At 35.4% G+C, this 25,602-nt stretch overlaps 6 protein-coding genes and 1 long non-coding RNA gene across 15 annotated transcripts; 4 read left to right on the top strand and 3 right to left on the bottom strand.

The window, feature by feature from the left end:
* LOC104765650 (outer envelope protein 64, chloroplastic) lies at window positions 11–2,797 on the bottom strand. The gene is made up of 7 exons (XM_019241511.1): window positions 2,501–2,797; window positions 1,870–2,022; window positions 1,614–1,738; window positions 894–1,019; window positions 530–712; window positions 307–445; window positions 11–225 (listed from the first exon to the last, which is right to left on the bottom strand). The coding sequence occupies exons 1-7, from the start codon at window positions 2,701–2,703 to the stop codon at window positions 21–23; spliced, it is 1,134 nt and encodes a 377-aa protein (XP_019097056.1). The 5' UTR covers window positions 2,704–2,797; the 3' UTR covers window positions 11–20.
* LOC104765649 (uncharacterized protein At3g17950-like) lies at window positions 8,810–10,104 on the bottom strand. Of its 3 annotated transcripts, none has more exons than XM_010489403.2 (2): window positions 9,768–10,104; window positions 8,810–9,572 (listed from the first exon to the last, which is right to left on the bottom strand). In XM_010489403.2, the coding sequence occupies exons 1-2, from the start codon at window positions 9,840–9,842 to the stop codon at window positions 9,012–9,014; spliced, it is 636 nt and encodes a 211-aa protein (XP_010487705.1). In that variant the 5' UTR covers window positions 9,843–10,104; the 3' UTR covers window positions 8,810–9,011. The 3 variants fall into 3 exon arrangements, with proteins under 3 accessions (XP_010487705.1, XP_010487706.1, XP_019096630.1); XM_010489404.1 differs by having other exon boundaries at window positions 8,810–9,565; window positions 9,768–9,860; XM_019241085.1 differs by having other exon boundaries at window positions 8,810–9,546; window positions 9,768–9,823.
* On the top strand, window positions 11,748–13,162 carry LOC104765648. Its single transcript, XR_763906.2, has 3 exons — window positions 11,748–12,103; window positions 12,459–12,538; window positions 12,839–13,162. It is a non-coding gene; the product is annotated as an uncharacterized LOC104765648 (long non-coding RNA).
* LOC104765647 (aldose 1-epimerase) lies at window positions 13,537–15,397 on the top strand. Its single transcript, XM_010489401.2, has 5 exons — window positions 13,537–13,749; window positions 13,851–13,900; window positions 14,199–14,325; window positions 14,412–14,519; window positions 14,614–15,397. Exons 1-5 carry the CDS (start codon window positions 13,632–13,634, stop codon window positions 15,234–15,236), a joined length of 1,026 nt encoding a protein of 341 aa, XP_010487703.1. The 5' UTR covers window positions 13,537–13,631; the 3' UTR covers window positions 15,237–15,397.
* Window positions 15,557–16,822, top strand: LOC104765644. Its single transcript, XM_010489397.1, has 5 exons — window positions 15,557–15,756; window positions 15,878–16,026; window positions 16,147–16,233; window positions 16,313–16,471; window positions 16,562–16,822. The coding sequence occupies exons 1-5, from the start codon at window positions 15,660–15,662 to the stop codon at window positions 16,640–16,642; spliced, it is 573 nt and encodes a 190-aa protein (XP_010487699.1). The 5' UTR covers window positions 15,557–15,659; the 3' UTR covers window positions 16,643–16,822.
* LOC104765646 lies at window positions 16,864–22,211 on the bottom strand. 4 transcript variants are annotated; one of them, XM_010489399.2, is made up of 12 exons: window positions 21,599–22,084; window positions 21,397–21,502; window positions 21,037–21,294; window positions 20,590–20,832; window positions 20,349–20,498; window positions 18,894–20,062; window positions 18,474–18,550; window positions 18,293–18,374; window positions 18,090–18,215; window positions 17,897–18,003; window positions 17,241–17,398; window positions 16,864–17,157 (listed from the first exon to the last, which is right to left on the bottom strand). In XM_010489399.2, the coding sequence occupies exons 2-12, from the start codon at window positions 21,433–21,435 to the stop codon at window positions 16,942–16,944; spliced, it is 2,625 nt and encodes an 874-aa protein (XP_010487701.1). In that variant the 5' UTR covers window positions 21,436–21,502; window positions 21,599–22,084; the 3' UTR covers window positions 16,864–16,941. The 4 variants fall into 4 exon arrangements, with proteins under 4 accessions (XP_010487701.1, XP_010487702.1, XP_010487700.1 ...); XM_010489400.2 differs by having other exon boundaries at window positions 21,403–21,502; XM_010489398.2 differs by lacking the exon at window positions 21,397–21,502 and having other exon boundaries at window positions 21,599–22,210.
* LOC104765643 (26S proteasome non-ATPase regulatory subunit 4 homolog) lies at window positions 22,493–24,717 on the top strand. 4 transcript variants are annotated; one of them, XM_010489395.2, is made up of 9 exons: window positions 22,493–22,562; window positions 22,655–22,768; window positions 22,886–22,991; window positions 23,099–23,195; window positions 23,418–23,482; window positions 23,585–23,714; window positions 23,816–23,868; window positions 24,073–24,125; window positions 24,224–24,717. In XM_010489395.2, coding segments are annotated over exons 1-6 (450 nt in total). In that variant the 5' UTR covers window positions 22,493–22,496; the 3' UTR covers window positions 23,587–23,714; window positions 23,816–23,868; window positions 24,073–24,125; window positions 24,224–24,717. The 4 variants fall into 4 exon arrangements, with proteins under 4 accessions (XP_010487697.1, XP_010487698.1, XP_010487695.1 ...); XM_010489396.2 differs by having other exon boundaries at window positions 23,554–23,714; window positions 24,263–24,717; XM_010489393.2 differs by having other exon boundaries at window positions 23,554–23,714.

The raw sequence follows: 25,602 nt of genomic DNA, 5'->3' as shown, positions 1-25,602 counted from the left end.
ACACATATAAACTAATTGGCTCAAGTTGTGGACATCAAATGGAAGAGCAGGAATACCTTGAGAAGTGAACCAATAGCCACTCGAATCTCGTTTCTGATTGCATTGAAGTTCTCAATTTCTTCACTGGTTAGTTCTGGGTTCTCACAAATTTGGGACGAAATCACAGGATCAATAGCTGGCTTCACTGTGTTGATCCAATCCCCATGATTTTGAAGAAACTCGTGCCTACAATACATGCCAAGATTGTTTTAGAGTTCAAAATCAAGATTCACTCATCCTCTGTTGGTGAATAAACAATCGGCAAACCTTTGAAGAAGCTGCATCACATTCGCTAGTAGTCTTGATGTTGGGACCTTAGCAACGGCTTTTGTTCTAGCAAACTCTTTCAAGCTAGGAACTTTAGTTTCAATATAGTTCTCAAAGTTCTGATGCTTCAGCAATTGTCCTAAATATGAAACAAAGGATAATGCTGTTATAATCGGAATATGCAACAGAGACGGAGTATCATCAGGAAGAGCAAAGGACATACTTCCAAAAAGCTTTTCAGCTGATTTGATCACCACCTGGGTAATCCGGTCCACGGGGATCTTTAACAGCTGAAAACAGTCATCGGCTAGTATGATTTGCCTTGGATTCCGTTGTGTGGCAAATGGAAGTTGCAAGAGTACATGGCCAACACGATGTAGGGTGATTGGATCGCGGGCAAACCATCCTGAAGCCAATATCTATTGATAAGAATCGACATAATGCTCATATAATGGTGCAAAGTATAAAATAGTCATATGAACGAAGCCATCTTGCGTTATGAGTATATAGCCATCAAAACCTAGCCTATATAAGATCCAAATCATTCCACCACAAAAAGTATTATTCAAAGATTTATATGTCCATACCAACAGAGTCAAGACTTGAAGATACTGGTATGATTCCTGTATTTGAAATAGCCCCATGAGAAGATTTGAATCCAAGAACGCCACAGTATCCTGCAGGCACTCTTACCCCGCCAGCTGTGTCGATGCCTGCAATGGTACAAGTATTCAAAATTATATTCTTAAGTAATTAAACCAGAACCAACCATTAAGGTTAAGATTTTAGAGAATTATGGGACGAGCCAGTGACAGACTACCATGTAAATCCGTATGCTCCTATCTTACTATAGCGCCATAAGAGTCTAAATCAAGCAAACATATAAGAGGTCAAAAAAGTTCACGAGCTCTTAGATAGCCTAGACAGAAATGTTGGGGTGTGGTTCTCTCTTTTGGGATTTATCCCATTTCTACTGTAACTTGAAGTTTATAGGAGAGCATGTTTTGGTTCAGTGATTCTTACATCCCCATCAAAGGCTTCGGTACTATCACGTTTATAATGACAGCAGTATGCATGCAAAAGTGACCTTATTAATACATACATCGACATCTTGCTTGAAACTGCAATATGGTGGCGGTTTAGATGACAAAATGTAATCTAAATATCAAACATGTTAAGAGTAGTTTCAAAATTTTCATAAGGAAGATAACCACCATCAACCATGTTTTGAAAGTTTATGTTACTAAATGAACTAGTTATATCATACCAAATTGTCCTGAAAAGGAAAAAAGTCCTACTGAACTCACCTAAAGCAAAATCCACAGCTTTAGTGGCTACAGCAACAGCAGCGCCACTGCAAGCGCCACCAGGAATACGAGAAGGAGCTGCAGGATTTGTAGGTGAATCGTAATGCTTGTTTTCTCCACTGATACTGAAGAAAACAAAAAACCGCAATACAAAGGAGTCAAAATACTTGAACCCTGATAAAACAGAAATTTCAACACTGAAATCACAAACTACAGGGCATTAACCAAAACATATGTGATCGAAACAGAGACAAACCTAAACGCAAGTTCATCAACTACAGTTTTACCAACACAAGTGGCTCCACCTTCAACGAGAGTTGAAACCACAGGACAAGTTGAAGAAGCAGCTTCATGCGTCCTAACCCAGTCTGGATGACCGAAACCAGTCACGTAGCCTGTGATATCAAATCTGGAAAACAAATGAAAAGGAGAGAAAGAGTGAATTTCTAGCTTTTAACAACAAAAATGTCAAATGTTCATAGAAGAGAATGAGATTATACACATATAGTAGATAAATAATTTCCTACTCAAAGACTGTTTTAAGTAGACAGGACTCAACATGATTCTCATCCAAAACTTTTCTCATCCAAAACTTGGGTGATGAACCTTAAAACATATAAACACAATCTCCAAAGATCCAACAGTAAAGTCTACCAACAAGCAAAAGTTGCTCAAAATCAATCAGCCATACTCTCTAAAGCTCACGAACAGAATTATAAAGCCCCGGAGAAGAGTAAGAACGGAGTCAACGAAGATTCCATTATTTGTCAAACAAAATTTTGACTACCCTAGCGGAAACTTGTCAATCTAAAATCCCCAATTGACAAATATATATATGGAGAGCAGGCCGGAGAGAAGAAAGGGGGGGAAACAGAGGGGAGACTCACAAGTCGGAAACGGCGAAAGTGAGGCCGGTGAGAGGATGAGGAGCTTTGGGAGGAGCAGGTGGAGGAGGAGGGAGAAGCAAGAGTTTGTCGAGAAAAGCGCCGAAATCTTCACGGACGGTCTTCTTGAGCTTCTTGGAAATCATAAGAATCCCAGCCAGACCTAAACCAAGAAGAACCCATAGATTCGCAGCCTGAGACGCCATCGATGACGTTTCTTGTGCTCACTGCTTCTGCTTCTGCTGCTGCTTTAAGATAAGAGAGAAAGAGACCCTAAAATGTGAATAAAAGAGTTTTTGTTGTGTGTGCGTTGCGTTGCTTGAGGTTTATTCTTTTTTATTTATTTTTTTTGTGCTCACTGCTTGAGGTTTATTTACATTTACAACGTGAATAAAACAAACTCGAACACGTTGTAAATTAAAACAAAAAAAAAGAAATAAAATTGTTCTTTTTTTATAATTAACTAGGATTGGATTCGCGCTATAGCGCGGAAGAATATTTTAAAATTTATGCAATGGATAATATATTAGATAATTAAACTATTTTTATATAATTTTACTGTGTATTTTCGTGAAACATATATTTGTGCAATGATTTTATATAATATAGTACACAAAAACAAAAGTGAGTAGTTGGTAATATAATAAGATTTTGTACAATAAAAACAAACGAAACAGAGGAATTAATTAGGCAGCAAGAGGGATTATCAATCGATATGTAATTCATTTTGCTACCTTTGGTTCTATGTAGTACTATTATAAGTTCACTAGGTTCGGACCCGTACGTTCGGGTTAATTTCAAAAACTAAATTTGTTATTACTTATCAGATTTATAATATATTACGTATGTGTGGGATTGTATTTGTAAAAGTATTTTTTAGGTGTGTTAACAGTCATAAACTGTAAACGACATCTTCTTGGTTAATCTCTTGTCAGCTATACAACCTTCTGTGTTTTGAATCTATTTTTTTTTTCGCGAAATTCTTAACAAAAAATGAGGAAGCGCACTTGACTCATCTTCACGGGAAGACCCACTTCACGAAGTTACAATCGAAGCCTTTTGGGCGATTTTGGAATCAAAATCTCCAAATTCAGTATCAATTACAATAAACTCTCTTTTGAGTTCAGTAATGAGGTAATCCTATTCTGCATGTTTTAGTTCTATGTATGAATTGTTATTTTCATTTTCGTTTATTTGCATATCTTCTTGGTTTTCAATCCCCTCTGTAAATATTGAGAAAGATGTGAATTTGGATTTTTGATTTGAGAGATAGATGATTACTCAAATTGTTTTTTGGGCATCGAATTTAACTCCGGTTTGGTTACTATGGTTACATCAATTTTCATCTCCGATTACCATTTGGTATTTGATTTGGATTCTGAATTCTTTTATTCATCTGATAATTTGCAGATATATAACCACTTTCGATTACAGGGGTAAGAAATATAGATCTATTTAACTTTTTTGATTAAATTTAAACTTTTTAGAATTCATGACAACAATAAAATAATTCAGAACCTAAAAAAAATCTATATTTTCAACTAAAATCATAGTATATTAAGAAAAAAGACATCTCTTTTAATCGAATCTTAAATGTTCTTTTTTTTTAAGGTGGGTTCTTCACGAAACTGGATGGATTGATATGAAGTGAAGCAGATGGTATGTTTTACATATTTATCAGATGCTGTTTGGACCAAGAACAATAAGGTTAGTTCTCAACAAAGCCATATTTTAATACAATGACTATTCTCATATTTTACTTAAATTGTTAAAGTAATAATTCTTGAACTTTATGAAGACTAACGAAAAAATGTTTATACAGATTGGTAATTTTCTAATATAATTAAGAAAATACAAACAATTAAAGAATAGAAAACTAAGATAAGATTTTAGATTTTCTTTTTAAAGAAGTACCATATCATTCGTCTAACAGACTTCTAAACATGCTTCATTGTATGTCTTTTAGACAAATCTTTGTAAGTCCTTAAATCTTCACCCCATGTTGAACCTTCAGAAAAGGAATAGAAGTTTCAAATGTGATTCTTGTTCTTTGCCTTCTTTGATTGTTGTGTTGCCCTCTTTGTGTTTTTTCTTTGATTCCATGTAAAATCTGTTTTCGTTTTGTTATAAAGGTTAGTAATAAGTTGTTGTAACTTTTATGCTAAATAAAATGCAGATAAATACATGTTTAGCAATGAAATAGTTAGATACATTGAAATATTCCAATAAACAGGAAATACATTAGAAAAATTCAGTTGATGTTTGATTTAAGATTATCATGGTTTTAAAAAAAAACTTTACCTCAATCATCTCAACGACTCCTTTGATTTGCTTCGTGGGGAACTGAAGATAGAAATCATGCTTCTGTTTGCTTTCAAGTATTGATGAGTTATTAGAAAGTTTTACAAATAATGATATTTAACCCGCGAGACATGCTATGATTGTACCTGTAATAAGATTTGTGACTTTGTGAGTATATGAATATGATGTTTTAAAAACAATAATCACTTTATAGACTCATCTCACCATGCTTGTTGGTTATGATTTTTAGGTATGCGCTTCAACTCACCATGTTGGGTATCACACTCTGAAGAATGCATCATTGCTAGATATTGAGTGATACTATCATTGGCGGCCAACTAATATTAAGGTGACTTTCTGGTTTGTTACTTTAGGTTTGATGTGTTTGGTTGTGTATGTCATCTTCTTTGGTTATATAGTAGTAATGGAGCTGATTTCTTGCGATGATAGGAATAAAATAGATCATCGTTTGTGTTAAGATTAATTAGTCGAATATTCTATGTAATCAACTAAAGATTTTCAGTTAATGTTTTGTAATTTGTTTTCGTTTGATATGTTATTATAGAGGATGTTTAGGGATTTCATTACTATATTTTTTAAAAGTTTTGAATGTTGATTGTGGAGATGATAGAGTCCGAAATTGTTAGTTTTTGGAAATGAGTAAGTTTCAGAGTATAATATTTTTGATTTGGTTATTGGAGTTTAAATGTCGAAAATATTTGATATGGCAAGTACTTAATATTGATAATACACAATTTATTTATGATTAATTTAAATATTCTTTCTCCCTAATTATCCTTTCAAATTACTTACAGAAGCCATTGATTGGAAACTCTGATAATCCTCCACGATCCGAATAATGTTACCATTTTGCCCTCGATTTAGTTTTTTCCTTCTTCTTCTGATTTTTGGACGTGAGGGCATTGTATGACATACTTGTTTTATTGTTTTTTTATCCCTAAGTGTGCTTCCCAATTAATAGTATAGATTCAATAATATAAAATATAATAGACAAACATATGACATACCAAACATTTTTCCTATAATTTCACTCAAGTTTAGTATTCCAAACATTCCCCAAATTTTCTTTTAAAAAATTAAGCATGTCAAAATAAAAGCTCTAATCAAGTAAAAAAATAGTTATAGATGATGTGTTCCAACTTCAAATTATAAGAATTCGCCCCTAATTATACTAAACTATGATTTGTTTTTCTTTCAATTTTTTTAGTTTTTTTCTTCTTGTGCACATCAATTTTTTTGGCTATTCCATCATTTAAACTCCCAAAATTCAAAAAAAAAATTGTCATTTCAAAAATTTGCAGTCAATATATATTTATGTATCAAACAGACCAAGAACCATAACCAATGTACCATACAAAATTAATAGGATTTAACCCATATTGAAGTATCATATTAATAATATTTTTTTTTAGTATTATCAATTCAACCTTGTCATGTCATATAACTCATCCTACAATATAAACCGTTTGTGTTATTTTGAAAATTTAATATGTTTAGATATTCATAATTTTAATTTTTTTTTTATTAAGTTAAGATATATCAATATAATATTATATCAATATAATATTTTACACTTCTTAAAAGTTTAAAATTTACTATATACGATTAAATTAAACAGTCCTACTAAAACTGGAATTAAACTTGCGATATACCGTGGAACTATATTTGTTTAACACAGTCTTATTTAAGTTTGACATACATTGGTGTTGTTAAAAATAATAAAAAGAAAAATTAACCCGTATTGAAGTATCAGATTAATGATATATATTTTTAATATTTTTGATTCAAAACTGTCCCGTCATATATATATATATATACAACTCTTCATTCAATATAACTCGTCTGTGTTATTTAAAATTCTTAATATTTTTAAATATTTATAATTTTAAACTTTTTATTAAGTTTAGTAAAATCAGTTAAATATATTAAACTTCTTAAAAATCTAAACTTTACTATATATGGTAAATTTACTATACATGTATGTTGAACACACACTATTCTATTAATATAGTAATATATGTCTGTTTAAAAATATTCAAATAATAATATATACAGAAAAGATACATTTTTATTAACTTTAGGTATTATGTGATGATTCACAACAAATAAAAATTAAATTCAAACAAAGATGATAGGAGAATAAAAAATTTAATTCTGAAATAAATCTTCTAAATATCTATATTAATTGTAGAACATTATTATCTCACAAATCTCTACAAAATATCTAGAAGAGATCCGGAATTTTAATTTTTTATTTTATAATAGTATATATATTTCAATTTTTTTTTATAAAATAGTACTAGGTCTGCAAAACTTTTGAATCGGGCCTGCCTGCGCATCTTTACAAGTTTGATGTACGCTTTGGCCAAACTAACGTAATGGAATTTAACTAGGGAGACGAAGAAGGTGGTGGTCTAAATTGGGTTTTACGGAGGTGGGTGGTTCGCGACCAGTTCACATATCAGGAAACAACATTAGCACACTATATATCCGAGATGAGATTGATTTGCGAAGAAGTTGATAATTCAATCCTACAATAAACATACATGTGAATGATAAACGATTTTGATTTGGATGTTATTTGTTTATTTGGATGTTGTTTGGATAATTTTCCAATGATTTCATGACATTTCATCTTGTTTGTCCTATGCATTTTCACCTTGATTGAGCATATCAAATTATAATCAATTGTCATAGCCTTGTGATTAATCCAAGTTAAATTATATCACTAACCACGTTGACTGAGATTATTATGACTTTGTTCTTTTGTGTTGCACTAGAGTGTATTTTTTTAAACATGAACCACAACTTTACATGCATAAAAAAATTTGGCAATAGATATGAATTTTGTGCATACATATATAGTTAGAATCTTAATAAAATTGAATGCAAATATGAAGATGCGTTTGTAGTTGTTCTGAAAATGTGCATTGTGATTTTGATGCTATGAAAAAGGACATTGTTCTAGTATGCTTCTAAATTTTCATGTTAACATTAGGATATTCTTGTTGTTTCTTGACTTTTGGTTTGATACAAAATTTATGTTTAATGATTAATCTTAAATGGGTTGGAGATGATCTTTTCAAACTGCGAGATATATAAAATCGTCTCAAACAAAACCTTCCCATATATAGCTTATTTCGAAGGCTCAGTCATCTTTTGTAGTTTGATTACTCATATGAGAGATAATCCCTTGTAGTAAATATGAAAGTTAAGTTTTTTTTACACCAAGAAATATGTGCCATTACCATAATCTCTAAATGGTTCTACAACCTCAATTTTACACAAAAAGCTTTGCATGTGCCATCAGCGCTCAATGCTTTTTCTTACTAATGGCCCATGAGCCATCTAATAAAGCCTTCATTTCTCCTTAATCGATCATAATTCCCCAAATAATTACTCTTGACTACATTACATCCCATATGTCCTTTCTACAAAACCATGATTCCGATTCTAGAAACTGAATTACAAATATTGGAAATTGTAAATACAACAAAAACTTTGAACATTCCCTCAAATTCATTGATGGGTCAGCCGCCAGACAAATGAAAGAGCTCTCACCCCACAATTTACATAGGCAAAAATCACATCGACATTATTCATCATATATCCCCAACACGAGGGCCATACAACATGTCATCAGCTTCCTTATACCAAAATTCATGAAACATTATAGGACTAGACATCTTCAAAATAATACTTGACTTCAAAAAGCAACGATTTCTATGATGAAAAGACTCAACATAACTTAAGAGGTGCTCTTTCAAATTGTGAGTTATAAGATCGTCTCCTATTGTCTCAAACAAAACCTTCCCATAGCTTATTTCGAAGACTCAATAAACTTTTGTAGTTTGGAAACTTATATGAGAGATAGTGAGATACTACCCTCGTAGTAAATATGAAAGTTTGAGAAATATTTGCCACTGCCATCCCATCATCTCTAAATGGTTCTACAACCTCAATTTTACACAAAAAGCTTTGCATGTGCCATCAGCTCAATGCTTTTTTCTTACTTCATTTCTCCTTAATCAATCATTATTCCCCAAATAATTACTCTTGACTACATTACATCCCATATTTCTACAAAACCATGATTCCGATTCTAGAAACTGAATTACAAATATTAAAAATTCTAAATACAACAAAAAAAAATAAAAAATCAAAACAAACACACGCATAACGCCGCCGTGTTTTATCCTCCGCCACCGCTGCATATACCGGTTAAAGAAACCGGGAATCTACAAAGTGCCATTGCCACTGGCGTACCTTCTCCGGTAACCATCTCAGCTGAAGCCGGAGGAAGAACCCTCCCGTCGGCGAACAATGCCCGCTCTCCCATAACCGGCTGTTGATCTTGGTACCGCGCCACCGCACCCTCTAGCTCCGCCGCCTCGGCTGCGTTATAAACGGCTTCGTCTCCAAACCTCCGCTCCACCTCTAAATACTCTCCGAGCGACGACCGCTTAGAATCTCCGGTACCACGGTGGATTCCGGCGTCGTCATCGTCGTCTCTGCAAAAACGCCACCATTTACGGCGGCGATGCCGCTCAGGCTCAGCGGAATTCGATGAAGGAGGACGCTTCCTCTGGTGGAGGCGTCTTGCATTGGAGCTGGAAGCTCGTGAGATTGCTACGGAAGGTGACACGTGGCGGTGGGAAGAAGCTCTGAATGGCATCGGCATGGTTGCAGTGAAACTAAACCCCATAAGCGTTCCAAGTGTGATGCTTCTGTCATGGAAGAAGGATCCTGTAGACTAAATCCTCACATCACCAATAAAAAAAAAGCAAAAACCAAATCAAGACTTCACCTGAACATATGAGAAGTTTCTGGGAATTTCTAAAAACTCAACCTTTGGAACTTTAAACTACTTTTCTAGTTAAAGGTTGATACTTTAAACCAGAGAGATTTATGGGTAAATGATGCTCAATCTATGATTGTAGGAACTGACCTCAGTATCAAGATCGGAGGAAGAGACGGAGGAGATCGTCGGAGAAGATGGAACATGATTGCGTGGATCTTGCATCTCCTCTGAATCGCTGGTCTCAAACGGATTTGCAGATGTTGGAGATTGTGTATTTGTGTTATTGTGTATCACTGAACTTTAGAACGGCGTCGGATTGGGGGAGTTCGAAATGAGAGAAAGAGGAAAGTGTTTTTTGGTTTTGGTTGGGGATGATTGATAGATAGATAGACATATTGGTCCTCGTTTAGAAATCGCTAGGCTAGGTGCTAGTCGGACGGTTGGGGTAGACCTAACGCCTAGCCAGAAAATCGAAGATTAAACGAGGATTAATTGGGGATTAATTTTAGGGTTATTTTATTAAATTACTTATAAAATAAAAATATATAGTATTAAATATATGTATAATTATGTTTATGTTAAAATAAAAATATCAAATAAAACATAAAACTATAGTATTGTTTTTAAAATTATGGTAAACACATAACAACGTAATCTTAAAAGAAAATTTATGATTTTCATTAAAAATTTGTACATAAATTATTGTAAAACATCATAAAATCTTAATTTAAATGTCTAAATAACAAAAAAAATACATATTTGATTTATATTTGGTTTTAAAAATAATCATTATATATAAAATTAAGCTGGAAATAATCGGATTAGACTAGTTATAATTAAATAATTATAATTAAATAAGACATGTATAATTGAATAATCGATGCTAGCTGGAGATTAATCATTAATCGAGGCGGAAATGGTGGGCCTAGCGATTTTGTGGGATGTAATCAGTGCTAGGCACGGATTTTTAAAACATATAGGTGAGGAAGAGGAAAGTGGCAATTGATTTGCTTTTTGAAATGATTGTGCTTCTTTTATTTAGCTTAAAAGACCTCCTTGTCATCTGTTTACACTATTTCTCTCGATGGCCTGAGGCTTTTGATAATTTTTTGAATAATAAATTTTGATTTAGTGGTTTCTTGTAATGGGGAATATCGGAATCTTTTATGGGAACAGTTTTTTTTGTTAACCTTATGGTAAAAGCTGGTAACATGGTAGTTGAGACTTGAGAGCATATTGAAATTTGCGAAAAGAAAATTACAGTACAAAGTAAGCTTTTTATAGGTTGCATCGTTTTTTTCATAGGATACCTGAAAAAGGTTGAGCTAATATCTAAATTCACGCGAAGACCCTGTTTATGATAATGTATATTTCCCTTCCTTTTTCTCGTCAAAAATATATAATCCCACTTATCAATCTTTTGTTTAATAACTTGAATGAAAAGAAACTTTCATTTAAAAGAAATATATTTAGTAAAATTGTTGACTATATCAAATTTTTTTTTCTCTCTATAGTTTTGGATTTTAGTTGATAACTTTTTGGATCTTTTACCAAAAAAAGTTGGTAAATTTTGGATTTCTTTTTTTTTTTTTTTTTTTTTNCTGAGAAATACCCTTCTTTGAGTAAAACAAAGGTAATAACCCTTCACCTCGTTTGCTTAATAAATTATACTAATTGTTGCGAAAAAAGAAATTCATTCTCGATTAACTCCGGTTAAGCCTAAACCGACTATACTAAACCCAATCTAATTAGAATTAGGGTTTGATGATGACTATAAATTAAGAGAAGGAGAAACGGGAATTGAGGACCGGAGAAGACTCCAAGAGCTTTAAAGCTAACTTCCTAGCCGAACAAGAGCAAGATCACTATCACCAACGATCATCATCGATGACGTTATGATAGCCCACGAGATCATCGTTGTATACGTCACTGATGAGATTGTTGTTATCTAGTATATCATAATCATAACCCAAGAGGTAGCAACCAAGAGTTGACAATCACTATCAAGCGACTAAGACCAACGCCAACGGTGGTTCTATGTGGGTTCCAAATCCACTTTTACAGTTTTAAACCCTGAAAATTAAATCAAAAAATGCAATTAAAAGATAGAGTTGGTTCTATCTCTGGAGTTTTTGGAACCCTTTAGAAGTGGGTACGTGTCAGTGGTTTATTGGAAGTAAAATTTAGCAAAAGAGAAAGAAAAAAACTCACCCGCGTTATCTCTCTCTTTTTCCCGAAACGACTCTCTCTAACTCTTCATCGCCTTCGCCGATTTCGATCTCGCCGATGTCAATGCTGAGTTCACCTCTGTTTGATTGATATGAGAATCAGTTGATTGAGAGGAGAATCTACTGCCGGTTTCATCATCTCTACCGCCAGATTGTTTAAACTCCACTGCCGATTGAACCGTCTCCATCGAGTCGGAGATTTAGACTCGAAATCAGAGAGATTTCGTTGAAGGATGCTCCAATATCCGTCTCATGGTACGAATCTAGCTTCTTCCTGTGTAGACTGTTGTATGCTTGTATTGAATCTCTTGGTCGAGAATAGGGTTTTCTTAAATTAGGCATGAATTAGTGTTCTTAGTGTTCTTGGATAAATTAGAGTTCTTTGATAAATGCGAAATTAGTGTTATTTGAATCAACAAGTAGGTTATTTCTTTGTTAGTAGTCATGAATTTGATTTTGGTTTCTTTGTATTGTAAATTCTAGAATTTGATTTTGTTGTCTCAATTTGTCTTGAATTTGATTATGTTGTCTCCATTGTCTTTTGTTTCTTTGGTTGGTTTAGCTTATTGTACAAATATAGCTCACAGTTCTTTGTGGAATCTTATTGCAGATTGGTTCTACTACAATTGGAGTAAAGACTAACGAATGAGTTTGCTTGCTGTGAAGAAGCATATCACTTCACCGTTGCTGGTATGGTTTTTAACATTGAATTCTCTGATATGGTTTGTGTTTCAGTTTCCTGCAATGTGTTTGTGTGTAATGGGGTTATGATTTATATAAGTTGACTGTTGGTTTTAAACTTGATTCGGTCCTTTAATGTTCTGTGAATGCTTGAAAATTTCAACTGACATGTTGGCGGATCCTTGTATGTTTCTGTTCTAATAATGTCTCAATCGGTTATTGTTTGTGTTCTCCTCTTGTGGCTCAGTTTCTTGCATTGTGTTTGTTTTCTCAATCGGTAATGTTGACGTCTGTGGATTTTTTTTGCAGGGATTATCGACTGCTTCTGATGATCTCGTATGGTGAGCCATTAATGCAGAGTCCACAACACAAGGGCTATGTTTCATAATCGAGATCTCTCATCTCACAACTTTGTATGTGTTATTCACTTGATTGTATTACAAGTGTTGAATTTACAAAAATTTAAATTTTTAGAACCAAATGGTTCTACCATTAGAGCAAAAAAAACTTTTAGAATCTCATGTATCTAAACTTACTTTTTGCATTATTTTTATTGTTTTTAACAAAAAATTTAGAACCATTTGGTTCTACGGCAGGTGATGCTCTAGATCTAATGGAGACCCATATTATTTATGAAGGAACATCTCACAACGGATTCTTATATTGATTTATTGTAATTTTGAGTGTTAATCAATAAAAAAATTTCTGCGTTCATTCCGCAGAACTGTTCACATACGAATTGGTTAAAATTTGCCCAAACACTAATCAAAAGAAAAATTTCGTTTTTAAAATAAAAATTTTTTTTGGTTTGAAAGATTAAAAATTTTAAAATTTACTTATCAAAATTGTTGATAATTATACCAACACTCTATATTTTTATTTTATTTTATATAGTTTTGGATTTTTAGTGGATAACTTTTTTTTTTCTATATAGTTTTGGTCCTTTTGGATGACGTCAACACTGATCAGTTACGAGATTACGGATTGGTTTATAAACTCGAAACCAAACTGATCACTTCCCCTTTGTTTTGTTTCTCAAACAAACATCTCAGTCCATCAACTCTTAAAGCCCTAATTTATTTAATCCTCGAGCCCTCCTCTAATGGCGGAACAGAGCAAGAACACCCCAGAGATCTTCGAGCTCAACAATGGCACCATGCAGGTCAAGATCTCAAACTACGGCGCCACCATCACCTCTTTGTCTGTTCCCGACAAGAACGGTTCCTTCTCTTCTTCATCCTCCTTTCTCTGATGATGATCTCTGTTATGTCTCCAAATCTCAATCCTCTGATTTACGTGTTTGTTTTTTATTTATTTAAAGGGAAATTGGCTGATGTTGTTCTCGGATTCGACTCGGTGGATCCCTATGTGGTAATTTCTGTCGAATTCACATTATCCTTTGTTTGATCTCCATATAGATTCAACCGATCTAGGGTGTGTTTGATTCTCAATATTCAAACTCATAGTGAATAGATAGTGTTATTAGCAACAACAGATCTTATGAGTAGTGTCTGGATCATACTGTTAAGACATTTTATATGGTCACGTATCTTGTGGTATAACGTGTGTTGATAATTCGAAATAGTATGAATTATGTAACAGTAGTAATGAACTTTTGTTTGTGTGGTTTTTATCTATGAATTTGATATAAGATATGATTGTGTTACAGAAAGGGCTTGCACCGTTCTTTGGGTGCATAGTTGGTCGTGTGGCAAATCGGATCAAAGAGGGAAAATTTAGTCTTAATGGAGTCAACTACACTTTGGCCATCAACAAGCCTCCCAATAGTCTCCACGGTATATATATGTATATAACAACTGTCTCTTCTCTGTATACTTCTATAGCTTTCCATGAACTTAGTATCGGGTTTAAAACTATATAGGTGGTAACAAGGGTTTCGATAAGAAGACATGGGAAGTTGCAGGGCACAAGAAAGACGGTGACAAACCTTTCATCACTTTCAAATATCACAGTGCTGATGGAGAAGAAGGTCCTGACATATTCATTTCTTTCATTTAGTTTCTTTATGATATCTATGTGATTTGATTAGCTAGCTAAATAATGTTTACGGTCCCCTTCCACAGGTTACCCCGGTGCAGTTTCTGTCACGGCTACATACACACTCACCTCAGCCACGACGATGAGACTTGACATGGAGGCTGTTGCGGAGAACAAAGACACTCCCATCAGCTTAGCTCAGCATACATACTGGAACTTGGCGGGTCATGACTCAGGGAACATTCTGGACCACAAGATTCAGATTCTGGGGTCTCACGTCACGCCGGTTGACGAATACACAGTTCCTACAGGAGAGATCCTGCCTGTAAAGGGAACTCCTTTCGACTTCACAAAGGAAAAACGGATAGGCGAGTCTATTGGAGAAGTTGGTATCGGATATGATCATAACTACGTGTTGGACTGTCCTGATCAAGAGAAAGAGGGGCTGAAACACGCAGCGAAGCTCAGTGACGGTGCTAACTCAAGGGTATTGAACTTGTGGACCAATGTGCCTGGAATGCAGTTTTATACAGGGAACTATGTGAATGGAGTGGTTGGGAAAGGGAATGCGGTTTACGGGAAACATGCTGGTGTGTGCCTTGAGACGCAGGGGTTCCCGAACGCTATTAACCAGACGAATTTCCCGTCTGTTGTGGTTAAAGCTGGTGAGAAGTACCAGCACACAATGCTGTTTGAGTTTTCAGCTTGAGTGAAAGAGTTATGGTTTAGGTGTTTAGATGATTGATGTGGGGGTGGAATAAAGGGCTGGGGTTGATTGGTTCATTGAATCGGTAAGAAGAGTGATTTTCAATAATAAAACCAAACTGAACCGGGTTTTGTTTTTTATATTGTGAAAGTTGCTTTGTTCTTTCTTAAGCATCATCTTCTAAAACATGAACTAAGACAAAAAGAGTCCAATTAAAATTAGCCAAAGACACGCACCTCTCTTCTTTTGCGTGGTTGGGAAATAGTAACACTGAAAGTGAATAAAAAACACAAAGACTATGGGCGCGTGGCGTGAAATATCAACCACCCATCTCTCTAATCTCTTCGTCTCGCTATTTTACTCTCTCTCTCGGTTTCGATTTTCACATGTAACCACAGGCTAATTGGGTTACACTTAAACTTAGATATGGCTTCTCTACCGTACGGAGTATCGAATCTATGCAGAAACCAAGAGGTTCTGTCTGCGGCTGTACGGATTCGTCCCGTTGGGCAACAAATTACAGGTTCTCACAATATAATTGATGAATCTCCGCAATCGTTTTCGACAAAACTATATATATATTTTTTTTTAATAGCTGAAGCGATGGTTAAAACCTATCCTGTGTTTTGTTTGAGATGATGCAGGATTTAGAGCTGCGAAGAAAGTCTTGTATAGATTCGAGCGACATGGATTGTCATCATCACTAGTACAGAAAAGAGAGAAACAAAGAATGAGATGTAGAGTTAGCTCAAACTCTACTGAAACTGAAGACGACTCTGCCACTAAGACCAAGGTCTCTCATCTCCATCTCTTCAAAATTTCAGTTTTACATCATCATCGTAGTAGTACTTGTAGTAGTTTCTTATGTTCTGACGTAAACTCTGTTGTGTAATAATTTGGTTATATGTGGAAGACACCTTTCGGATACACGAGAAAGGATGTTCTGTTGATAGGAGTTGGAGTGACTGCACTTGGTATCGGCTTAGAGAGTGGACTTGAGGTAATTCATTATCTAAGTTACTTGATATCTTTATCTACCTTTTCCTGTTTTACCCATTTGTTATTATGAAATGGTGCAGTATGTGGGAGTGGATCCGCTGCAAGCAGGGAATGCAGTACAGCTGATACTGGTGCTGGGTTTGACTTTGGGTTGGATTTCTACTTACATCTTTAGAGTTGGTAACAAAGAGATGACTTATGCCCAGCAACTTCGTGACTACGAGTCTCAAGTCATGCAGGTTTGTGCTCTTCTTAATCAGGGTTTTTGATTACGTACTCTAACCAACATTAACACTCTTAACATATGTGGTTGGTTTGGTAATGGGCAGAAACGGCTGGAGAGCTTATCCGAGGCAGAGTTAGAGGCATTGATGGCACAGGTTGATGAAGAGAAGACCAAAGTTGAGTAGGTTCTCTCCTTTGTGTTCCATCACTTGCAAAAGTTTGTAAAATAAAAACAGCACAGGCTTTCATAGTAAGAAAGAATTCCAGATATTTTTTCTGTTTTCTTTCTTCTTGCTTTGGTCCATTTGTTGTATGAATGATACACACTCACTTAAAAATATACAAATTGAAGAATATTTTGAACACATCACAGGTGACTGGACCCTAAAGGGCTTTATACAAGATGAATCAAAACTCATGAACAAATTGAATCAAATGAATATGAAGTTATGAACAAATACATCAAGTTATAAACATTCACGACTTATCTCTCACCCAAATGCCTTACGAGCAACGGGGATTCTGACGAATCTGGGTGAAGTCCATTGACTAGAGCCACAAATTTAAGTACACACTCAGTGCTGAGTAATTTGAGCTTCCATGTTACTGAATTTACAGTCTTTCTTTGTCTGGTTTGAAATGTGGAATTCTTCTGCTTGATCTTCAGTAATAAGCATGGGCTTCCTCGTGATTCAATAACCTGGATAATACACAGACTGCACATGAAGAACAGAAGAAAATTTGACATAATTGAGAGCAAAGGGAAAGAATAAACATTGTTACCATCTCAAATATGTCGGAGATGGAGCAGGTTGAGTCAAGTGAGAAATACGGAGCAGAAGAAGCATCTGTCAGCAGAGAACTCAGCTGCCTGAAGTCTTCATTGCATATGAAGAGATGTCCACCCGCCACAAAGAGCGACCGTGGAAGCCACGTCACTTCTGTTGAAGGATAATTGATTAATACTATAGTATATGGTCAGTGCTGATACAGCTCGATATATATGACTTGTAAGCTAGTAAAACCCTATTAAGAGAAATAAAACATGCTCAATTCGCTAGAGTATCATGAACTGCGTCTAATCTGCATATATTAGACTAGGACATCACATTGAGTATTAAATAATTTCTTTGAGTAGAGTAGCACTGACTAGCCAAAAACCTGAGATTTGCAGGGTCCATGTAGATCAGAGACTTCAGCTCAAATGATAAATCTAATGTTGTGAATGTGAGTTTACACACTACATATCAAATCATGAGCTATTGATCTTGATCTGGTCGAACGACTATCTAGGAAAAATCATCGGGTTATACACTTAGCGATCTTACTTCACTTACGGTTTTAGGGTCAAATGGCATGTATAGTGGACATTTGAGGTGAACCATTTCTCACTCAGCAGTCAATGTTATGAAAAAGAGAGAGAGAGAGAGAGCTTGTACCTCCAAGAGTGCTGCCATGAAAATGGAGAACATTATACTGGAATATACTTGGCTTCAAACCCCTACATATATCTTTCTCAAACAATTCCACTTGAACATTCTCCAAACTGCCATTTAAGTTTCAATACATGTCAAATCAGAAGACAGAAGAAGAATAGTAAAACAGCTGAAGAAAAAGATGATGATGGTTCACCTTCCCAAAGAACATTTTGAATCTGTAACTTGAGAATCCAAGAATTTTATGATATTGAGTAAAACTGTTGTTTTCTCAATGCTCGCTGTTATGAAAATATACTCCGCATCCTCCCTAAAGCGAAGCCTAAACCAAAAGGAAAGTGAGAGGTTAGGGAAATGGGCACATAATTAAGTTTAAAAGCAGAGCCATTAAAAACTAACCTCACAACCTGAAGTCCTAGACCAACTGAGACGTCTTGTATATCATCGATAGTATGCGAACACAATAAACTTAAGTTGCTCTCTGCAGGCACGAGGATTCAACGAAAAGTAAGTCAATATCAACAGAGCATAACACATTCGGAAAAGAATAAAAGCGGAAGATAGGGAAGAGCAGTCTAACTTTGTGAATCAGCAGTAGAGACACCCACGAGCAGCACATACAGTTTTTCTTGGCTACTCAGCAGCAACACCACTTCCCTGCATTTACAGAGTATTGTCAGGGGGAAAAGAAGAGCTGCCACTCTTGTAAATTCATGACTAATTTGTAGTTGTATAATAAAACTAAAGAACAAATGATTCATACATGTCAATAGCAAGGGAACCCAAAACATCTCCATCTAATTCCATCGACTAGTTTTCCATTGTCAAATTGAATATCACAAAAGCCTATCAAGTCTAAAGAAGCAGATCTATGCGACCTGAGTGACTTCTTTTTTTACTCAATATGTCTCTGTCAAAATATCATGTCTTTTAACTATAGAAGTGACTCAGATTACTTTCTTTCACCTGAAACCACAATTATAGAGAGAACAAAACTTACTGTTGCTTGCAGGTAGATTCTTGTGGTAGTATACAATCACACGTAACGAATATCCTACAAGTCTCATCAATGCTGGAATCTGGTTGTGTTGTTGTAAAATATTCCTCCACTAGACCACCTATTACTTCAAGTGATTTTTCAGTTCTCAAAACTCTAGTACTTCTCTTACTGTTACAACCCGTAGTCAAGGAACCTTCTTGAAAATGATCAGAAATATATCCATCTTCACTAGAATCGCTGATATCTGCATCACTTCTATGAGTTGTTTCTCCATTATTTATGACACTATTTTCCTCCAGTAAGGAAAGATCTCTTTTTCTATGCTTCCTCTTGCTTTTCCGTTTGTCAAACCAATGGTAAATCTGATTAACACCAGAAGCAAGCTCACTTCTATGCAGTTTCGAAAGAATTTTAGTGGTCTTTTCTTTGAATGTATCATCTATCCTCCAAGTCTTTATGATGCTACTCTTCTCTGGTTGAGAGTCAAGGAAGTTTGTGCCTTTATTCCCATTAAGATGATACATCAACGCATCCTGTTCAGGATTTGATTGCTCAGAATCATAATCTTCATTTTCACTGCAGCTGCTTGTGCTATCAGACGATGCCACTGAATACGAATCTGCTGATAGCTGTAAGATTTCTTCGACCAGGTTCTGACGCCGGTGTAAGACATCCTTTTGATAATGAGGGGGTGATGAGGGCAAAACTGATCCTGTCATATCCTGAGTAGCATCCGATGTTGACAAGTTTCCATCTGGCTTCCCATCGAGAAAAAAAGCTTGATGCGTCTGACTTGGATCTGTAATTTGGAAACCTGGTAAAGTCCCTGGTGCATATCTCAATGTTTCACCACGATGCTTTGGTCCATTTGTATTCTTCGTGTAGTAATTTCCCTCTGAATCAGTACTGTTCTCATTTTTTCTGACATCCACAAAATCCTCTGATGGATGATCTATCCACTCCTTAAACTCTCGAAGCCAAAGAACAGAACGTTCTTTCTTCAACTGTTCAACTTTACTTATTAGACCAAAGACATCAGCTTCGTGGTCAGACTTGATACTCTCCTCTTTGCTTAGAGTCTCGGGGTCACATGAAGCAGACTCTTGATCAGAATTCACGTAGGTGCTTTCTTCCTCACTATCAATAGACGCGAGCCGATAGATTTTCTTCTGTGAAAGGGAAAAAGAGGACGATTAATCAGCTTTCAATACGTATTTATACCAAAAAACAAACCAAGAAACTGAAACTCTCGAAGAGCACATAGAGAAGCTGCCTATCGAGTGATGTGTATGTTCAAGACGCTTTTCAGAAAGCCATACCGTACTACACCTGTGGAATTGGTTTGGATATATTCTTATGTTGTTCATGCTTAGGGTTTAGTGTCACGCAGGAGAAAGGGCCACAATAGCCACAAGCAGATTACAATTATGTAAAACTGAACTTTCTGCTGATTACCTTTTTTCTATTAAAGCTTCCTTCATCATCAGCTTCCTCTCTGGCCGGCGAGTAGAACCCATAGCTGGCAGGCTGACTTTTCCTACGGGTGACAACAACCTGCCTCTTCCAAAATTCTCTATTCCCTATATGTTTGCCATCTAGCTTCAACTGAAAAATCCGCACAGATAAGAAAAAGCATTTTGAATCAAGCAGAAATTGAAATGGTGCTGTTTCTGTATTTAACTAAAACAAAACTTACATCATTTGGACGAGCAACGTAGCTGAGGACATGTGCCCTATACCAACGAGCACAACAAATTGGATTTCCTTCCAACCACAGGTCTGTCAAGAATGAAAGACTCCCGAGAAACTCCAGTTCTGAAAAGTCGGAAATAAGGTTGAAAGAAACATCAAGGCCTTCAAGTGACTTCAAATTCTCAATCCCATGTAATGTAGTCAGCGCATTATTCCTCAAAACAAGTTTAACTAGGTGACAGGATACCTGCATAGTCCAAAAAATAGGTATATGGGTCATACTATTTCCTTATATCTTCTGTCTGTTCAAACTATGCCATAGTATTTTTAGAACTATCAAGACTAGCTAAATGGTTGAAGAGATAGTAACTAAAAAAAAAACACAAATGTTAAGCAACTTCAGATTGAATGAAATCTATAGATGGACATGCAGAAACCTGAAATTTCCTACCTCACTCAAGTGAGAGATTTTTCTAAGTTGATTGAACCCGAGATCAAGGTGTTTCAACTTGAAACATCTCCGAAGATTATCCACCTTTGCAAACTTGTTCCGACTCAGATCAAGCGACTCAACAGATGGAAGAAGCTGCAATGACTCATCCATGAGCACAAGGCGGTTACAAGCGCAAGAAACGAAAGCCAACTTATTCCACAGTGGTGAATCCTTAATCTCGGCGATTCTACTAGCGAACACATGCCGCAACGCATCCTACATTTATTCAGTGGAGGATATACCCGGAAATATATTAGTCAGGGACTTCCAAAAACGAGTCAAAAGACAAGCAAAGCACATGAAAAAACAAACTCATACATAAACCTTTGTGTCCTGAAACCTCTGAAGAAATGACATGAAAACCTTGCAGCGTTCATTTTCCCATTCCAAATATACACTAATAGTTCCAACTATAGTCTACAGCCTAAAGCAGCAACACAGAACAGAATAGAGCTATAACCTCACTCAATGCCATAGCCGAAATGCACTAAACCATTTAGAAAAAAAGAGGAAAACTCACAGTGGAATTATGGCAGATCAACTTTTCCAAGGTGTGCCTGAGTTCGAGCAAGCCCTTAGCAGAAGAAGTAGACAAATCACAGCCACGGAGTTCCAAGACCTTAAGCTTAGAGAAAGGAAGAAGAGAGAGCGGCGTAGGATCACGAGCCGGTGAAGGAAGAGAAGAAACGACCTTGAGAGAAGGGAGGAGGCGGAGAATACGACGGAGTTGTTCGAGGGCACGGAAATCGCCAATGTCGGAGACGTAGGCGCGGAGGTAGTCAACGGGAGCGCCGGAGAGCATACGCTCGAGTTCACGGAGAGATTCGAGACGGAGATGAACATAGTGAAGGCCAGCGGGGTTGAGCTTGAGAACGTCGGTGGCGTCAATCAGCGAATCAGCTCTCTCTTCAAGGAACTTTTGGAGATTCTCTAGATATCGATCTCCTGTTATGATCGCCATGGGAGGAGATTAGGGATTTGTTGACTTGTCAGAAAAATCGAATTATAAAGGGAGAGGCTAAGACGCGGTGAATTGGGAAACTGCCATGGATCAAAGTTTGATGATCAAACTCTGATGGGGACGAGGAAGAAGAAAGATGATGATAGGGTGAAATTGTGAAAAAAATGGAGGAATAAACAATTTGTCCCTGATAATATTATATTACACATTTACACGTGGCCATTTTTTTTTGGTTAGTAGAAGATTTTCATTATATTATATCAAGGTGAAATACATCCCTACAAAAATATGCCATTCGAGTTATAATTAAAGGGGTAACGACGAAATTTCCCACCCCCTAAACGGATAAACACGCGGATCCTTTTTGACCCGGTAATCTAACCCGGTTTCATGTTATAATCTCAGCCGTTCGTTTTTATTTTGAGCAAAACATCTCAGCCCTTCATTCTCTAAGTTTATGAATAGAGAGGGATCAAACCTAAAAAATTCTTTCGCCTCTCGGTCTTCGTTGCTCCGATACTGGGTGCTTAATTCTTTCGTTTATCCTCGATTTCTTCGTTTGATCTCCATGTTGGGTGCTTAATTTTGATTCTGTTGGATCTCTGTCCTGCGTAGGCGACTATGATATGCATCGACAACTCGGAGTGGATGCGAAACGGAGATTACTCTCCGTGTAGGTTACATGCTCAATCGAAAGCTGTTAATCTTCTTTACGGTGCTAAAACCCAGGTATATATATATATATATATATATATATATAAACGCATCTCGCTTTTGGATTCGACTTATTAGGGGTTTTTGGGTTTGCCTCTAAGATTTTGATTTTGGGATCTTTCGTTTTTGCAGTCCAATCCGGAGAATATGGTGGGGATTTTGACTATGGCTGGCAAAGGAGTTCGAGTTTTGACTACTCCTACCTCTGATCTTGGCAAAATCTTGGCCTGTATGCACGGTATGTCTTTGTAATCTTCTTCTAAGAACATCAATTAATTTGCCATCTGTGTCTCTTTTTATTATAGGAACCATTGAGTTTAATCCTACTTGCTCCATCTTTTTCAGGCCTTGATGTTGGAGGTGAGATCAACTTAACGGCGGCCATCCAGATTGCTCAGCTTGCTCTTACGCATCGCCAACGGATTATTGTTTTTGCTGGAAGGTACTCACTTTCTTTCTTGAATGCACGCTGACTGACTAGGTTTTGTATTAGTTTATCTGATGTTTTTCTGTTGTGCTTCTCTGCTTTTTAGCCCTATCAAGTATGAAAAGAAGGCCCTATAATTACTTTCTTAGTCCTCTTCTGATTTTATCCGTTTGTGGTTAATTTATACAACATTGTTAACTCTTTACTAATCCATTCTAATGCTTTTTCGATTATCAGTTACTCAAAAGAATTGGAGGAAATGAAGCACATGACCAAGCAAGAGTTCATTGCCTCCTCAGAATGTAAGTCCAAAAGCAAGAACTTTTCATAATCTAATATTCTAATTAATTGTCTAAATATGTTTCTTTGATAGAAACTAGAGGTCAAAAACCAATATAATACAGGAAGAGTAGCGGTATCTCTAAAAGATCTTCTGTATATATCGATGTGTGACAAGGCATCATCAACAAGAACCTTGACAAGCAAGGATTGGCCGTGTTGCCGAGAATAAAGATTTTTACCTTGAAACCTTTGGTAAGTAAATCATCAAAACTTGTTCTAAAAGATAAGTTAATAACAATGGTTTTTAAAAGTTAATTTTGGATTTGATTCCCGTTATGATTTTTTGGAATCAGTATCGAGATCAGGAAAGCATACTAGATGTTTCAAAAGCAAATCGAGGCTTCAGGTATGTTAATCAACATGATTTTGTTTGATTTCTTGCTTTTTCTATAAATTGAAATAATAGTATTGAATTTGAGTCTGAACTTTCCAATCTAAACACCAATTTAGGAACAGAGTTACAGCAACTGTAAGAAAAAAATTAGAAACTATAGTATCCATTGAAACTTTACAACCAGTTTCATGCTAATCTTTTATCCTTATGTTTCAGGTTCTAGACTTATAATCCTTTGGGTCAAATTATCACGAGACGTATCAGCATATGTAAGTTATCTGACCTAATTGAACTTGGTTTTCTTAGTTTCAAATATACTGTTTGTTTTATTTCTAGGTTTTTATATAAACTGAATTTTTTACACCAGTGAAAATGTGGCTGAACTTTCCAACCCACACAATATTAGGATGATCTCAATGGTAGGGTTGATTCTGAAGGAGAAGAGAAGGTTAGATTGAAGTTCACAAAGGGGCCAAAGCTAAGAAACCTTATAGGGAAAACGGTGATGTAGAACTAAAACTTGATTATGATGTAAATGAGTGTGAGAGGGAGGTATTGTGGGGTTGATGTTGTTAAACACACACAAACGGGAAGTTAAGCAAAAGATATTGATAACAAAGACGACGAACATGTGGGGAGAGTAGCCACAAACAGGTATAGAGTGGATATGTGGGGAGACACAAACATGTATAGAGTGGATAAGAGAGGTGAAAAGTATTATGAGAGTGTATTGTGCTAAGGATTTTATATTACAAAAATTGTATATAATGAGAAGAAAGATGAGAGTAAAGTAGTTCTCACCATTAGCATTTAACATCTGTATTTACTATTATGTTTATACATGTAATTAGGTTAGGTGGATTGTTCGAGTAAACTCCAACCACGAAGATGAACCTAATAGGTGCTTTTAAACTTCAACCAAACAGTTATTTTTAAAATCAAAATAGATCTTAATATTTTCTAAATACTTTTTTTACATTTACACTATTTTCTAAATATTTTTTTTACATTTACAGTGATTGAATGTTACGTTTAAAGTTCAAACCATATTTTGGATAATGTTATTTGTGAGTCAGGTGGAGATATTTTTTACCCGTAAAGATCAGGTTAGATAAAGAAAGGTACCAAAAATTTAAGAGTACACGATCTGTATCCATCCCTTATTTCACGTTAAACTCTACTAATATGTACTAAAATTTTAAAATAATTTGCAACATATAACATAATTATCAAAATTTAGATTTTTTGAAAAAATATTTTTATGTATGTTTAAAATAATTTATTATTAATATTAATTAAGTTTAAGCCTTTAAATATTTTCTAAATTAGGAAAATGATTTATTGAAATTTATGTGGGTTACCAGCGAATCTCATATATTCAAGCAGGATGGATGAAAAGATACAATTTTTACTGTGGATTTTTTATATTGGATTTTTTTGCGGGTCAAAATATTTTAAACCCATTGTGGGGGCAGGCTTAGCAGACGGGTTTGACACGTTTGCCAATTTTATTTAGATCATTTGGTTCAGGAAGTTTTAATTTTTTTGCGGCTTTTTATCTTATTTGATTATTCAAGTTTTTAACGATAGCTAATTCGGTTGACATTCGATCCAAATTCTCCATTATGTCAATTCAAAGCTTATGGCGAGACGATTATTATTTTAAAACATTCATAAACAAATATAAGTTTGTATTATAAATATTATACCAAATAAATAAATTTATAAATATAATCCCGCATGTAC

Source organism: Camelina sativa, chromosome 19 (genome assembly GCF_000633955.1).
Source record: "Camelina sativa cultivar DH55 chromosome 19, Cs, whole genome shotgun sequence".
NCBI lineage: Eukaryota > Viridiplantae > Streptophyta > Magnoliopsida > Brassicales > Brassicaceae > Camelina > Camelina sativa.
Note: the sequence above shows the minus strand (reverse complement) of the source record. Positions and strands in the feature narration are given on the sequence as shown.

What these genes read in the sequence shown, in the direction of transcription:
- LOC104765650 (XM_019241511.1), bottom strand. Translation starts at nt 2,703, where the DNA reads ATGGCGTCTCAGGCTGCGAATCTATGGGTTCTTCTTGGTTTAGGTCTG. An exon ending in ACTTTCGCCGTTTCCGACTT is followed by an intron (nt 2,023 to 2,500) that starts GTGAGTCTCCCC and finishes TTTGTTTTCCAG; the next exon opens with ATTTGATATCACAGGCTACG. An exon ending in TTCAAGTCTTGACTCTGTTG is followed by an intron (nt 713 to 893) that starts GTATGGACATAT and finishes TATTGGCTTCAG; the next exon opens with GATGGTTTGCCCGCGATCCA.
- LOC104765649 (XM_010489403.2), bottom strand. Translation starts at nt 9,842, where the DNA reads ATGCAAGATCCACGCAATCATGTTCCATCTTCTCCGACGATCTCCTCC. An exon ending in CCTCCGATCTTGATACTGAG is followed by an intron (nt 9,573 to 9,767) that starts GTCAGTTCCTAC and finishes GTGAGGATTTAG; the next exon opens with TCTACAGGATCCTTCTTCCA.
- LOC104765647 (XM_010489401.2), top strand. Translation starts at nt 13,632, where the DNA reads ATGGCGGAACAGAGCAAGAACACCCCAGAGATCTTCGAGCTCAACAAT. An exon ending in ACTCGGTGGATCCCTATGTG is followed by an intron (nt 13,901 to 14,198) that starts GTAATTTCTGTC and finishes ATTGTGTTACAG; the next exon opens with AAAGGGCTTGCACCGTTCTT. An exon ending in CAGTGCTGATGGAGAAGAAG is followed by an intron (nt 14,520 to 14,613) that starts GTCCTGACATAT and finishes CCCCTTCCACAG; the next exon opens with GTTACCCCGGTGCAGTTTCT.
- LOC104765644 (XM_010489397.1), top strand. Translation starts at nt 15,660, where the DNA reads ATGGCTTCTCTACCGTACGGAGTATCGAATCTATGCAGAAACCAAGAG. An exon ending in CGTTGGGCAACAAATTACAG is followed by an intron (nt 15,757 to 15,877) that starts GTTCTCACAATA and finishes GAGATGATGCAG; the next exon opens with GATTTAGAGCTGCGAAGAAA. An exon ending in ACTCTGCCACTAAGACCAAG is followed by an intron (nt 16,027 to 16,146) that starts GTCTCTCATCTC and finishes TATATGTGGAAG; the next exon opens with ACACCTTTCGGATACACGAG.
- LOC104765646 (XM_010489398.2), bottom strand. Translation starts at nt 22,039, where the DNA reads ATGGCGATCATAACAGGAGATCGATATCTAGAGAATCTCCAAAAGTTC. An exon ending in TGATCTGCCATAATTCCACT is followed by an intron (nt 21,295 to 21,598) that starts GTGAGTTTTCCT and finishes GAATAAATGTAG; the next exon opens with GATGCGTTGCGGCATGTGTT. An exon ending in GAATCTACCTGCAAGCAACA is followed by an intron (nt 18,551 to 18,893) that starts GTAAGTTTTGTT and finishes CTGTAAATGCAG; the next exon opens with GGAAGTGGTGTTGCTGCTGA.
- LOC104765643 (XM_010489395.2), top strand. Translation starts at nt 22,497, where the DNA reads ATGAATAGAGAGGGATCAAACCTAAAAAATTCTTTCGCCTCTCGGTCT. An exon ending in TTTACGGTGCTAAAACCCAG is followed by an intron (nt 22,769 to 22,885) that starts GTATATATATAT and finishes TCGTTTTTGCAG; the next exon opens with TCCAATCCGGAGAATATGGT. An exon ending in ATTATTGTTTTTGCTGGAAG is followed by an intron (nt 23,196 to 23,417) that starts GTACTCACTTTC and finishes TTCGATTATCAG; the next exon opens with TTACTCAAAAGAATTGGAGG.